At 33.8% G+C, this 14,133-nt stretch overlaps 1 protein-coding gene across 2 annotated transcripts in view; it reads left to right on the forward strand.

The window, feature by feature from the left end:
* LanB2 (laminin subunit gamma-1) overlaps window positions 1-14,070 on the forward strand; it is a 56,665-nt gene extending 42,595 nt beyond the window's left edge. For both annotated transcript variants that reach the window (XM_088260869.1, XM_088260870.1), the window contains 11 exons: window positions 951-1,138; window positions 2,223-2,340; window positions 3,057-3,298; window positions 4,521-4,725; window positions 5,433-5,670; window positions 6,549-6,751; window positions 7,398-7,479; window positions 8,213-8,301; window positions 9,019-9,148; window positions 9,616-9,709; window positions 10,027-14,070. In XM_088260869.1, coding sequence (XP_088116995.1) covers window positions 951-1,138; window positions 2,223-2,340; window positions 3,057-3,298; window positions 4,521-4,725; window positions 5,433-5,670; window positions 6,549-6,751; window positions 7,398-7,479; window positions 8,213-8,301; window positions 9,019-9,148; window positions 9,616-9,709; window positions 10,027-10,150 — 1,713 coding nt within the window. In that variant the 3' untranslated portion in view covers window positions 10,151-14,070. The remainder of the gene's footprint in view (window positions 1-950; window positions 1,139-2,222; window positions 2,341-3,056; window positions 3,299-4,520; window positions 4,726-5,432; window positions 5,671-6,548; window positions 6,752-7,397; window positions 7,480-8,212; window positions 8,302-9,018; window positions 9,149-9,615; window positions 9,710-10,026) is intronic.
* Window positions 14,071-14,133: the final 63 nt, after the last annotated feature.

Consider the following 14,133-nt stretch of genomic DNA (forward strand, 5'->3'; position numbering starts at 1 on the left):
TTCCCTGATCTTGGCATTTCTCAGTCTATCTCGAAGACTCTTGCCTGTTATGCTTCTCAGAGTCTTCATTTCTGACACAAGCGTGTTTTTTGTGGCAGCGGTGTCTGCTCTACTTTCGATTCCATACGTCATGATGGAATGTCTAGACAAGAAAAATAAAAGTGGTTGATTATATGTATTAACTCTTCCCACTCTGTAGGCCAGATATTCTGGCCCGTATGATTCTAGTAGGCAGCTCTGTGGGCCACAATGTATCGCTTGGCGCAGGTATAAGTTTAATCATTGATTTCTCTATCACCCAAGTATATTCTACCAAAAAATATTTGAGATAAATACGGTTAATCATCGCAACATATTGAATTAACCAACATTTCTTCAATAAAACCTTCCATTACTTAGATATAATCTTGGAAAAATAGATTATCATTTTGGGTGATAGAATATTTGTCATACGCTAATATTTTTTGGGACAGTCAGTCGTTATCCTTCATTTATGACGGCTCTCCAAGGATATTCCCACTTTTTGTGACCATATTTTTTCGCTTTGTGGAGCTATTATATTTCAAAATTTTGTGATATTAGTGTTAGTAGTTAAAATAACAGAAAAAACATTTTATGTGTTTTTAATAAATATTTTATAGTTAATCCGCCATGGAAAACGATGAAAGTTACACTTTCAAGTTTAGTTATAAAAACGAATGGTCATACGAAAAATTAGGTCAAAATTAGGGAACCAAAATATTTATTTTAATGGTAGAAAAACGTCACATTTTTTTGATCAGAGTAGCTGATCAGTTATGAGAAAAAATGGTCAGAGTGGAAAAGGTTAAGGCATATTTACAGTTACTGACTTCAAACACAAGGCAAGTCAGTGCTTTGATCATCATCCTTTGGAGATGGGCACCACTTTTGACTTTCATTAATATATCTTGCATTTCTCACTATTCCAGATGCTACGCGACATTGAAAAAAATCCGACAGTTATTCCTGATTCCGACTTCGATTACAACCTCCAAAAAATGAAAGAAGATATAAATATATTGTCTGAGAAAGCTAAAGAAGGTTCTGGAGCTACAGGGGGAGGAAAGTCGCTTGCAGATAGATTAGTAGATCTCAACAAACGACTTGATCACATCAGGTTGGCATATACATATTTAGTTGGTTGAAAAACTGATGCTTAGTTAGTAACTTCAGTACAGCTGTCAACATTTTCGTATCGATTTCTTTGTTGTTCATAATAATGTTGAAAAGGGGGGAGTGCATTTTGAGGTTAGATATTTTAAACTCAAAGAGTCGGAAGAGTAATGCTTTATTCCACTAAATAATATTGAAACTGACAGATGCCTAACCTAAAACCACTAAAAACAAGTACACAGTATGTTCCCAGTTTAAAAATATAAACGCGAGTACCACCAAAACAAATTTTCATTAAAACGTGCGAAATGCTTAAAAGCACCTTTTCCATACGAGTTTGTACTCATATGTAAAAGTCCGCCTCCGTGGTTAATGGTTAGCTTGTTTAGCCACCATGCTGGAGGTCTCGGGTTCGAATCCCAAGGTGGGGTGAAAATGAATATTGGTGATTTTACGATCTAATTACCCTGGACTGGTCACTGAAGCGCAGAAGTGATTAACTTGCATTCATGTATAAAATAACACTGCTTCAATACAATGCAGTGCTCTATGCACCATTGGGTGCGGATAAGGGTAGAAGAAGATTATTGGTAGAGAGCGAGAGACATTTTTAAGCGTTCTTTTTGCTTTTTGTAAAACACAAGACGCCAAAAGCATTGTACAGATTGGAATAAGGTTTGCGGTTACTTGCGATTAGTATACGAATTAGAGTCGGGGTTGATAAAAAAACCACCCCACAAAAATGTGTTAATATTCCTAACCATTTTTAATCATTTATGTCTTCGAAATCTCTAATATGTTAGTTGGTTTCGGGTATATATCTACTTCCCTAATGCTGGATTCGAAGCTTTTTAAAGTAACGGCAAATAAATTTAATTGCCTTCAAGTTTTTAACTGTGTACTTTACTGGTGCAAGCGATCAAGTTTACTAAATGAATGCATTTCCCAATATGTATACAGTACACTCCCGATTTTCCGGGATGGATGGATGGTGAAGAAAATCCCGTATAATCGATTATCTGGCTAATCCGAAAACATGAAAATAATATTTTTACAATTCACAACACTCCCACTTAAACATTTTTCAGAGATGTATTGGCAAAGGTTGATAAGTCTGCAAACGATGCTCGAGAGTTCGCTAAAGACGGTTCAGTGAATATCACCATTTCAAAGGAACTGATTGAAGCATCTCGGAAGGAGCTGGATGTAAGTCTAATTTATTATTATTACTTATTAGTATTAGGTGCATAATGTGTGCAAGGAAAGTGATTTGTTGATGAATGTTGACAAAGTCATAGTTGTTCAAAGAAATGAATGTAGATCTGGCTGTAAAATAGTAGGGAATGTAGAAATTTTGGAATTTTGTATATATGGGATGTATATATATATCGTAGTCGTACAGGAGAAAGTGACTATCAAAACGTAAAATGTTCAGGAGGGCCATTTAAGTCACTTTTGCTTGGCAAAAAAATCAACATCAATGCAGTTATTAATTTTTACCAAGTCAATATATTATATTTCCAAGTTTAAAATCCTTTGGGAGTTTTTAAGGGCAATATTAAGCTAGTAAGATATAAAATAATCTATGATCAGGTTTTTGTAAAAAAATGCACTTGGTCACTTTCTCCTGTATGACAATGATATATATGTGGAAGTCCTCACAAAAACGTCACATTTCCATTATATGTAAATGATTTAAAGTAATCAGGAATTCTAGCTTGTAAAATTGTTACATTTTGCTGCGATTTAATGATTTCATATTGGTTAAACACAGGATAGGTCACATTTTGTCGCAACATAGTAAACAGAACAGATTTGCATTTAAAGGTTTTTTTGTGCAATATTGGAAATGCAACTTTTTGGTGAGGACCTCTGCATATGTATATGTTAATATGTGAAATATGAATTATCTTCATTTTCAGAATGCCTTAGATTTCTTGAATACAGACGGAGCCGCTGCTCTAGCTAAGGCACAAAACCGCTCGGAACAGTTTGGCCAGCAGTCAACTCAGATGTCTCTCATAGCGCAGGAGTCTCGGCTGATTGCCGAAAAGCTAGAGAAAGAGGCAAACAACATTAAGCAAATTGCAGAGACTGCCTACAAACGGTCTTCGGAAGTTTATCAGCAGGCCAACGATGGTCTTGGACAGCAAAACAAAATCAGGTCTGTAGATTCCCGCTCAACTGCTGCAGTAGAACTCCAATCATCCAATAGAGTAGAACTCCTAATCCAAAAAAAGAGCTTTAATTAATTCAATGAAATGGCAATACTTTTATATGTTAAGCATAGTCAAAATTCTGTACATTAGTATTCAATTGCAATGTTTAATTCAATTCAATTTATCTATTTCAATTAATATATACATTACAAAGTATAAAAAATTTAAATCGTGTACATTAAAAATACATTCAAATAAAATATATGCAAGAACTATTGCTAAAGGTGAAGAAGAATCCCGCTTCGGAAAACTCCTTCAGACACATGGAATAGATTAATATCCAATGAGATATTGTTCAACAAAGCGGTAGCTCTTCCTACAGGCATAACCATCGGCAGGTTGGTCCTGTGTATAGGAATGTGAAATAATTTATGTCGACGCTGTCTTAGGTAACTATTGGGAACATACAGACCAATGTTCCGGATAGTACAGTATGTGCGTAACATACTCTAAATACTTTTACTGAAAAAATGAATCTATTTTAGTTCCCGATTTTGTTGCAGATTCGTTAATTGAATAAACACTGTTCCAGGATAATAAAAATGTAGGATAATTTATATAGCACCTTATAAACCCAAGGTCTTTACTGTGATTTAATTGGGGAATAAGAGTTTGTGGAAATGATCATCTCCCTCTCGCTGTTTCTAACTATCACGCCATTGTTCCCGCAACAGTGAAGGCACGTCGCCGTAAGATTACTTTCGCCAATCGAAGCATGAGGCTTCTATCAACCAATTAGTTTTGAATGCATGTTTCTGGAGCCATGTTTTGTATTGATTTATACATGAGTAGACAGAGTTTATACTCCACCCTTTCGATAAAGCGTTACCAGTGCAGTTGGTGAAGTAGTGGGGTGATGTGGCTGAATTTAAAAATTCCAAAAATTAGTCTAGCTCCAGCATTTAACACTGATTGCAGCTGAGTCATTTAATTGTTTGGTAGACCTGTGTATATACTGTTACAATAATCGACTCTAGATAATACAAATGCATTTATCAATTGACGGGCAGCATCAACTGGCAGATTCATGCGAATGCTCTTAATTTGCCTTAGCTGATAAAACTTGTATTTGTTGTTTTGCCGATTTGGGTCTCAATCAGTATCAGTCAGGATTGAAATCATGTAAATACTTGTTTGTCTTTGATCAATACGAATGTGGATTTTCAGCTCTGAATTGCGGCAATTGGCTGGGGAAATTAGCGCCGCAAAGGGCAAGCTGGGAAATGTTCAAGCAATGGCCACCCAGTCGCTGGGAAGGTCTTCCTCTGCTTACGATGATGCTCTGGATATTTACGCACAAGTCAATTCAACAGTAGTTCCGAAGATTGACACCAAAAAAATTAGATCTGATGCCGAATTTGTTCAAGGAAATGTAAATATTGTTTTATACTTTTTTTCATGGACATAATTAGAAATTACAATTATGTGCCCTCACTGAGATTTCCCGTGCCGAGGGCACATTTTGCAATAATTATTTATAATATTTTGTATATTTTATATAACTAAATTAATGAAAATTGTTAATTACATGCAGTCAAATACGACATGACTGAATGATACGATCTTCATATTTCAGATCTACAACATTTTGAGTGTGTTGGGTAATATATCCAAAATTAAGCAAGGTTTATTGGATTGAATTCTACATTTATTTATGTATATGTTAATACGTGACGCATTTAGTCTTATTAAGACATTATCAAACACTCATTATCACGAGTAATGATAATGTATTAATAAGACGAAACGTGTCACGTATTAACATATACATAAATAAATGTAGAATTCAATCCAATAAACCTTGTTTAATTTTGGATATATTACCCAACAATTCAATAAGGAATTTTACCAACTATCTGCAGTTACAATAAATATTTTGAGTGTGTCCAAATACTTGTTCACAAATCTGGATTATCTCTAAGTATAGTAGTTATTTTTTTGACATCTCAACATAGATGAAGAAGAGTATAGAAATCTGGGCATTTTTGGGGCTTACGACCTTAAGGATTCGGACACGCTCAAAATGTTGTAGGATTATTATTTAGCAATGTATTCAACTCAATTTCATTTCTTTTTTAGGCCAAGGCTATCCAAGAAAAGATAGATAAACTTATGTCCGATAATGAGCTCATGCTCAATAACTTGGCTAAGCAGATCGAGGAATCGAAGAATTTGCTTGAACGGGGAACGAACCAACAGGCCGCTTTGCAAGATCAGCTGTCTCAGTTAGATGTGATCCATTCTCGGGCAAAGCAGGCCGTGAAACAAGGGAATGCTACTTTAGAAGAAGCCCAACGTATTTACAACACTCTCAAAAGTTTGTGCATTTTTTTAATCACAAATCCTTCTTTTTTAAACCTTATCCGCACCCGATGGGCACTGCGTCATATAAACGCAGTGTTATCTTGTTTAAAGGTGATCAGCCCTCCGTTTTAGGTAGTATATCTAGGGTAATATGGAATAAATATTAGAGTGAAAAATTACTTTTATATTTATATAACGCCCCCTCTTGGATTCGAAGCTGGGATCTCCAGTACGGTAGCCGAGCGTGCTTACCATTAAACTACGGAGGCAGACAAACTATCAAATACTGTCAGTTATTTGGTATTTATAGATGTCTAGCACATTTTACATTGATCGAAAGGCTAATGACCGATTTAGATTTGTATGAAATCAAGATTTCAATTCCAAAAATTTCGATTTCACCATTTATAGAAGTAATGGGTGATAAAATAAAAAAAACACCGATATAAATAACGACTTCTTTGAAAGAAGTTGTATAGCTCTCTTTTTCCTCCTCTCTACCTTATATCTTTCTTCCCTCTCATATCATATTCTATCGCTTTGTATCACTGTGTATACGTCCCTCTCTTTTGCTCCATTCCCGTGGCATCGGAATGTATAGTTCTCTTTCTCCTTCTCCCTATGTTATATCTTTCTTCCCTCTCATATCTTATTCTATCGCTTTGTATCATTGTGTATACGTCCCTCTCTTTTGCTCCACTCCCGTGGCATCGGAATGTATAGTTCTCTTTCTCCTTCTCCCTATGTTATATCTTTCTTCCCTCTCATGTAACGAAATATGCCTAATAAACTTGACGCGTCCTTGAAATTTCAATCTCAATTCTCGCCCAATTATCGAATTATCAAATCGCCACCTTGGAAGTTTCGATACAACAAAAAAATTCTTTCCAGAATTCCACGACCAGGTGCAGACCGATCATAATGAGGCTGAAAACGCCCTTAAAAAATTCCCTGAAATAAATGAGCTCATTGAAAAGGCCCAAGATATGCATGTTAACGTTGAAGAAGATCTGGAGGCTGCTGGAATGAATGCTATAACAGCGAGAGATATTGCTAAAGATGCCCATCGCAAGAGTGCTGTTCAGGCATCCGAGGTAAGTTTATTGTAAAATAAATAAATATATATTCCTTTATATTTCTTCCTATTTCAAACATTGAGAAGTCTGTAAGCCTGTAAGGTTAATACGGCATATAATCAGAACTGTGGCCTGTTCAGATTTGGAAAGGTTCGGATTAGCCGAGAAGTTTGTAATACAGTACATACATAGTACTTTACTTTACAGTAGTTACGTTATACGCGCCTTTTATATTTCACCTTAATATTACAACACTTCAGTGGCAATATGTGCACAATACTGTATACTTTATAAACTTTTCAATAATTTTTAAACAAAATCAGGTTACATATAATTATGTATTAAACGTTGAATCAAACACTGATTTTTTGAGTCTACTAAGTTGTATTTTATTGTTAAGAAAAAACACATAAAAGATCAATTTTGTAACAATTGTTTAGCCTAGTTATGGCATTTTCGAACGAATATGAAGATTATATTTAATCTATTTAATCTAATATTCACAAAATAACAATATAACAATTATCACAAAATTGTTTTATGTTTATATCCAGCTTAATTTAGATTAATTGTTTTTTGAAATTATGTGTATACATATTTTTTATAATATTGCTATATATAAAGATGTTATAAATTCCCATGTTAATATAAATGCTTATTCCAGGAAGCACATGGGATTCGCCTGAAAGCATCGTCAACCCTTGTGGATGCCGGAATGTTGCACGATGAAGCCAAACAGCTTTCAGGTTTTGATATTACATAATTTACACAATCAGTTGGAACTATGCTTTGTATGCTAACGATTCTGTGCTTCTTGCCAATCGTAGAGAAGCTGGCAGGAGCTGGTGTCAAAAGTGTATAATGTATGAGAGTGAAAGTGATTTGCTGATGAATGTGCCGCAAATCCAAGGCTATGGTTTTTGAAAGAAATTTAGATCTTGATGTCAAATAGTAGTAAATGGGGAAATTTTAGATGATTTTGAATATTTGGAAATAATGTTTTCTGGGGATGAGATGATTGATAACGATATGGAAAGGAGAGTAAATGCTGAATGGTGCATTGAAATAAGTTATAGCGAATAAAAACTTTTCAGTGAAAGCCAAACTGGCAGTGCACAATGGAGTCCTAGTTCCACCCCTAATGTATGAAAGTGAAGCATGGAGTTGGCGAAAGTAGACTGGATGCACTTGAAATGCAATCTAGCTATCATGTAATCGTTGTATGATACTTGTAAGTGGTCAAGTCAGGAGTCAGAATAATTGGTGTCTATGTATGAGGAGATGCATGAATGTGGAAGAGGTAAGATTGTTTGCAGAGACAGATTGGTGTGGTGTTAATTAGTTAGAATTTTTTATGTCCTTGCCAATATAAGATGAAAAACTTCTCCTTATTCTTCTTCTTCTTGAGTTGCTGTGCAAATATTAACTGTTAAACATATTTTGAGAATTGACCTAATAATATTTGTTATTTTTTCACAGGACGTGTTTCTGAAACCGCGAGGCAAATCAAAATTCTCGAAAGGAGGGCTGATGATGATGCCCAGTTGACTGGTGATGCCAAAATCAAGGTTAAAATTTAAATAACTTTTTCTTCTCCGTCTTAGTCTTCATTACTGAGGGCTGTGACCCTTGTGGAAGCAATGACTCTTCTCTAGTTGTCTCTTGACTGCGCTGCATGTAGCTCTCCAACCACCGAGGTGCGTGCTACTGACTTGACTTGATCAGTCCATCGTGTGGGGATCTTCCTCTCCCTCTCTTCCCCTCCAGACTACCAATCACAACCAGTCTTTCCAGGCTATCCTCATTGCGATGTGTCCAAAGAATTGAAGAATCCGTCATGTACAGACATTGGCCAGAGTCAAGCGACTAATGGACTCGTTGGTGCGTCTAACTGTCCATGGAATTTGGAGCATGCACATGCATATTTAAATAACACATACCGTATTTCATAGCTGCAAGATGCTACGGACTATAAGATACACCTTAATTTTTAAGCAATTTACTTTAATAAATTTTAGTCAGTACATACAATGTTGCCAGATAGGGATAGGTTTCCCGCGGCATTGAATATACGGCCATTTTTAAGAATGGCGGGAGTTTAACTCAAACATGTTTAAATTAATATTTGGTATACATAAGATGCACCTAAATTCTGTACGCATTTTTTTAAAGAAAAAAGTGCATTTTATAGTCCATAAAATATGGTTTATATTGATATGTAATAAATAATTCCTCAAATTAGTGATGTAACTATCAGCATGTATACTGAAGTGTTAATGTTATAGGTTGGGCAAGCTAAAACGGATGCGACAGAAGCAGAAAAAATTGTTAACAAAGCTTTCGGTGAAGTGAACACCATCATAGATGAACTCAAGAGTCTTCCCAAACTACAAGATCACACACTGGATACCCTGGGTGAGACAACATAATACATGTGATTCTAAGTAGCTATGCATAAATTGTCTTTCTTCTTCTTTTTCATCTTATTATAGGCCTTGTGGCCTGTTTTTAAGAGGGATTAGCCTCCTGCGATGTCGATCCCCAGCTATCGACCCATCTCTTTGGTGGTCTGCCCGGTAGTCATCTACTATGGGGTTGGCTGTACAGTGCGATGTGGGGGAGTCTGGATGGTTCCATTATCCTCACATGCGCATACCATGCATGCATAAATTGCCTTACCATTATTCCCTAACCACAAAACATGATGTTTGACTCTTTGGCAGAGGGTAGTTTTGAATTTCTCTCGTATTTTTCTCTTATTTCATTATAAAGCATCACCAAACAACCCCCATTTGCAAAACTAACATTTTCTACTACATTTTTACTAACAACACTATTTTTCTAATACAAAAAAAGAACATTAAACTTGAATTTTTTTATAGCACGGCACTTGGAAGAAGCTGAATTGGAATTGAAGCGGGCAAATCTGAGTGGGCATATTCAAATTCTGCAAGAAGCGAGAAACTCCCACCAAAGGTATGTTCCATCATCGTTGTTAAAATGATTATAGATCTATGTATGTACTTATTTAATATTATAAGTGTCTCAATTTGAGATGAAACGTCTATTGTTGTAATATGAAAGACTATGGAAGTTTGAGCATCACAGGGCTTATGACTTGGCATTATTGAACATCTATGTTGCATTAATTTTTAAAACTTGTTTATGTGCAATGGTCTTGGATCCCTTTCACATGTGGATACAACTAAATAGATTTAGAAATATGCCTGATTGTGGCGCCATCAGTTTACATTGTTGCTAATTTTTATTTCACAATTGTTTTTCTTCTTCAGATGGTTGAAGGACTATGGAGATGAAGCCAAATTGCTTGAATTACAAGTGGAAAATGTCAAGAATATTTTCAATGTTTTGCCCGATGGCTGCTTCAAAAGAGTAAAACTTGAGCCTACAGAGTAGTATTCTGTAATTTTAAAATAAATCCTGTAAATCTACGACTCTATTCTTAAAAATATGCTTATTTACCAAAAGATCTGTATTTAAACAAAAATCACTTTTGATTTCATTCAAACTGTTATAATGTTGTCAAATAAATTATTGTGCCTTAATTCATGATAAATTATCAATACAAAGCTGTTATCAGTGCCTTACTAGATTTGCCGTAAATTAGTTTATATTTAAAACAAAATTAGAGAAATAAGCTAGGCCTTAATCGTTTAAAGGTTGTTTGATAAATAAATAATTTTAGATACCATTTTTACATATAAGATAATTATTATTGTCAGATAATATTACATTTCAAATGTGAGTTTAATTTTAGTGTGAGACTTAATTTTTTGACTCTTCACCGATTAATAAAATCTAGTATCAACTTATTAAAATAAATCCTTCCTATATTCTGTTTAGTTATGGACTAGCCAGCAAATAGAACAACTCTTGCAAAAATCTAATTGTCTTCTGAATGTACATTGTTATAGCTGTTTACTTCATTTTCTTTTGTGATAGACTATGTGATGATAAAAATCACAATTTGTAGAAGTTCATATTTCACAATTCAGTTCTCAATTCACTGGGACAGTGACTTTTCTAATAGTACAATAGTAAGAAAAGAAACAAAAAATCTTATATTTTTCATCAATTTACTGTATAATTCATTTAAGAAAAATTAAGAAATAATTACGTATACTGAACTTTGCGCCGTTAATCAACTAAAAGTTTGTTATTTTTAGTACATTTGTATTTTCACATAGTTGCCATAAAGCTTTCTTAACCTGTCCGGGAGTGTGGCCGTATATGGCCGTCCAAACAAAACTTTCCTCTAAGGAGTATGGGCACACATGATCAGCCTCACTTAAAACTAAAGCTGGGTAACATTTATTTATAAAATGACACTTCTACTGCCATCTGTGAATATCTTTAAACACTAAAACTATACTTTAGATTATTTTTTTGTTTTAACCATTTCACATTTTACTTATAATAAAGTTTGTGTGACATCATCGTAATGACGCTGTCAAAGAAAACCCAAGAAATAAGACAATATTTTTTTATTCAAGAAAATATGCTGCTGATAGCATTGACTGATAAAAAATTATAAAAAAAGTTTATACAGTTTTGTCCGCAGAAACTCACTCCCGAACAGGTTGATTATGCGTATGTGTGAATGTTCATCTATAATTAATAAATTCGTTTTGAAAATGTATTTTTTTATTACACCATGTGAAAGTAAACTACATTTAACCGCCCTAAATGCAAACCCTAAACGAACGCATATGTTATATTATTGCCCGAATGCCACAAGCCGTACCCTGTACATTCAGGCACAAAAAAGTAAACGTGCAACCACAGAAACGGTCGTAATACGTCAAATTGTTCTTAATCATCGTAGGATAGCGTAGGCATAGCAATACGTCATATGGAGAGTTTGGTATTTCGAATTCAATATCGCTGGCCACCTCATTTGCAGAATATGTCCAGATGTTGGCCGATATATTATATTCTATACAAAACATATTCGTAAAATATTCCAAAGAATATTATTTAAAAAAATTCTCTTTTGTTGACCACATCTGACTTGCAAAGGAAATAAAAAGGGTCGTCAATGGGTCTGTTGTTTAAAATTTTTGTCCAGTACATTGTAAACAAGTATTGTCATTCAGAAATCTTATGAAAAATGCCTATGAAATATCTAAAGGGAGGGCGGTTAATGAGTTAGAAAGTAAATATTATTTGTGTTGTCAATGAATATTCTTTTTTATACATTTATATCAGAAAGTTGCATTTAAACATATACATATAAATATAATTTTTTATGATTGTAGAACTATGTACATAAGTGCCAAAGATTATTTTGCAATTTTTTAAAGATCATTAGTGATATAAATTATATATTATGAAATTTCTATCCTTCCTCAATATTAAAAAAATTAAACATTATTTTATTTTTTGTATTAATTCAATCCATTGTATTGGTATGGTGAAACATAGCTTTATAATATGTAGCAATTAAACCATTCTTCTTCTTCTAATTTTCAAGCAACTGCATTCTCGATTAAATATTATTAATGTAATTTTTCAATATTTCCATGTGTATTTTGTGTCGTGCTTTTGTCAGTAAAAATACTATTTCAGATGTGCCTTCTAGATAATTAAGCGCCATGCTCCGTTATGTTTGACAAATCCGTAACTAGGGCAACTACAATAACAATACTGACAATCAAAAATGTCAAAATAATGAAATAAATATCTTAGATTTCAATATATGTACAATTTACATTCAAATCTTTATTTTAATAATAAATTTTTTATTTTATTGTTTCTATTGTATAAATTATAGACAGACCTCTCTGCAAAAAGCGCAAAATGTGAAATGTGTACGCATAAATATACTTACATTTTTACTAGGTACCTTAAATATTTTTTTACAATAAAATCAACACTTACAAACCAGCTCTCATTGCACCTTGTATTGAAATAGCGAATATTCTTTAAAACTTGTCTTTAAAATTAAATATACTGGCATGCCACACAGCGATGCCTTCTAACACAACGTGTATAATTTGTTCCAGAAGCAAGTTCGTTATGTAAAATGCGTTTTCCCATAACAATTGACAAGAAGTTAAACAAAATTAATTCCTTCTGCAGCATAAAATATGGTTCTTTACATAAAAAGGTACTCAAGTTTCTTTCTTAAATTTCTCTACATTTCCATGAGTTTTTCTCTCTCCAACCCTTATTTACTTTTAATGGTGCATAGGGTACTGTATCGTATACATACAATGTTATCCTGTTTAAATACACAATGGAGGGCGATTAGCCCTGCGCTCCATGCACAAGTCCAAGATAATAAAAAAAATTTTTTTTTTTTTTAGTTTATTTTGACCCTTCTGGGATAAAAACCTGCAACCTCTACAACGGTAGACAATCGCGTACCTGAGTTTACTTACAAAAATGTCTCTTATTTTATTTCATTACGAGATATTTATGTAGGCTTGATAAATTCATTAAAACATGCTCAGGTTCTTTTTTATTATTATTTTTTTTAGTTATACTTTAATTTTGGGAAGTCTACCAAGGGTTGCAGGGCTACATCCTCTTGTTACATCCTTTTCTTCTTGGCTGTCTGTTCCTAGAAAAACCGCGTTGTATGTATGTTTATACAAGCTAGTACAACTAGCTAGTACAACTAGCTAGTAGTAACTGCATTGGTTACATGCGACCTCGAAGCGTTGAGATGAAACACGATACAGTCCGCTGTGTGAAGTGACGTTCATTGTGCGAGTCATGTAATGGTCGAACAGAAATTTTGTTATGTGTTTCGTTTGATATAGGAGGCATCACTGTTTATGACATGTTTGCTTACAGCTCTTAATTAATGCCACAGTATAAAGATCTAAGACATGGCTTGTAATTGTTATGAAGGCACTGCTTGGTAGAATCATGCATTTTAGTAAAGTAATATTAATCTAATGATTATGTATAGAGGTGACACTCGGTTAAAGCAATCTCAAAATGTGTTGGGATTCACTGGGGCTAGTAATGGGAGGACCATATACAGTTTCAGTCAGTTCTATGAGTCGCACGGTCGGAAAATATAATTTCAAAACTTTCAAATGCTCGGTGTCATAACTATGAATAGTGAATCATTGTATAATTTATAATATGTATGGATCTTTTAATGATTTTGCTTTTATTCATGAATATGCTTGTCGTGAGTGCTGAGATTTGTGAATTTATTGTTAAGCTTAATGTATTTAACAGGTATATTAAACTTTTTACACTGCCTTTATCAGTTAAGTCTTGTACCCAAAATTATAATTATTTGCGTTTTAAAATATGCATAAATTTGTTTACTTAATAAAATCTAAAATAAGAAAAAATTCTTTTATTCTAAAATATTTAAATCCCCTGATATTTTTGTCATCTGTATCAAATTTTTGTCC

This window comes from Brachycentrus maculatus, unplaced genomic scaffold, assembly GCF_059751285.1.
Source record: "Brachycentrus maculatus isolate JH-2025_06_01 unplaced genomic scaffold, ASM5975128v1 h1tg000144l, whole genome shotgun sequence".
NCBI classification, from domain to species: Eukaryota; Metazoa; Arthropoda; class Insecta; order Trichoptera; family Brachycentridae; genus Brachycentrus; species Brachycentrus maculatus.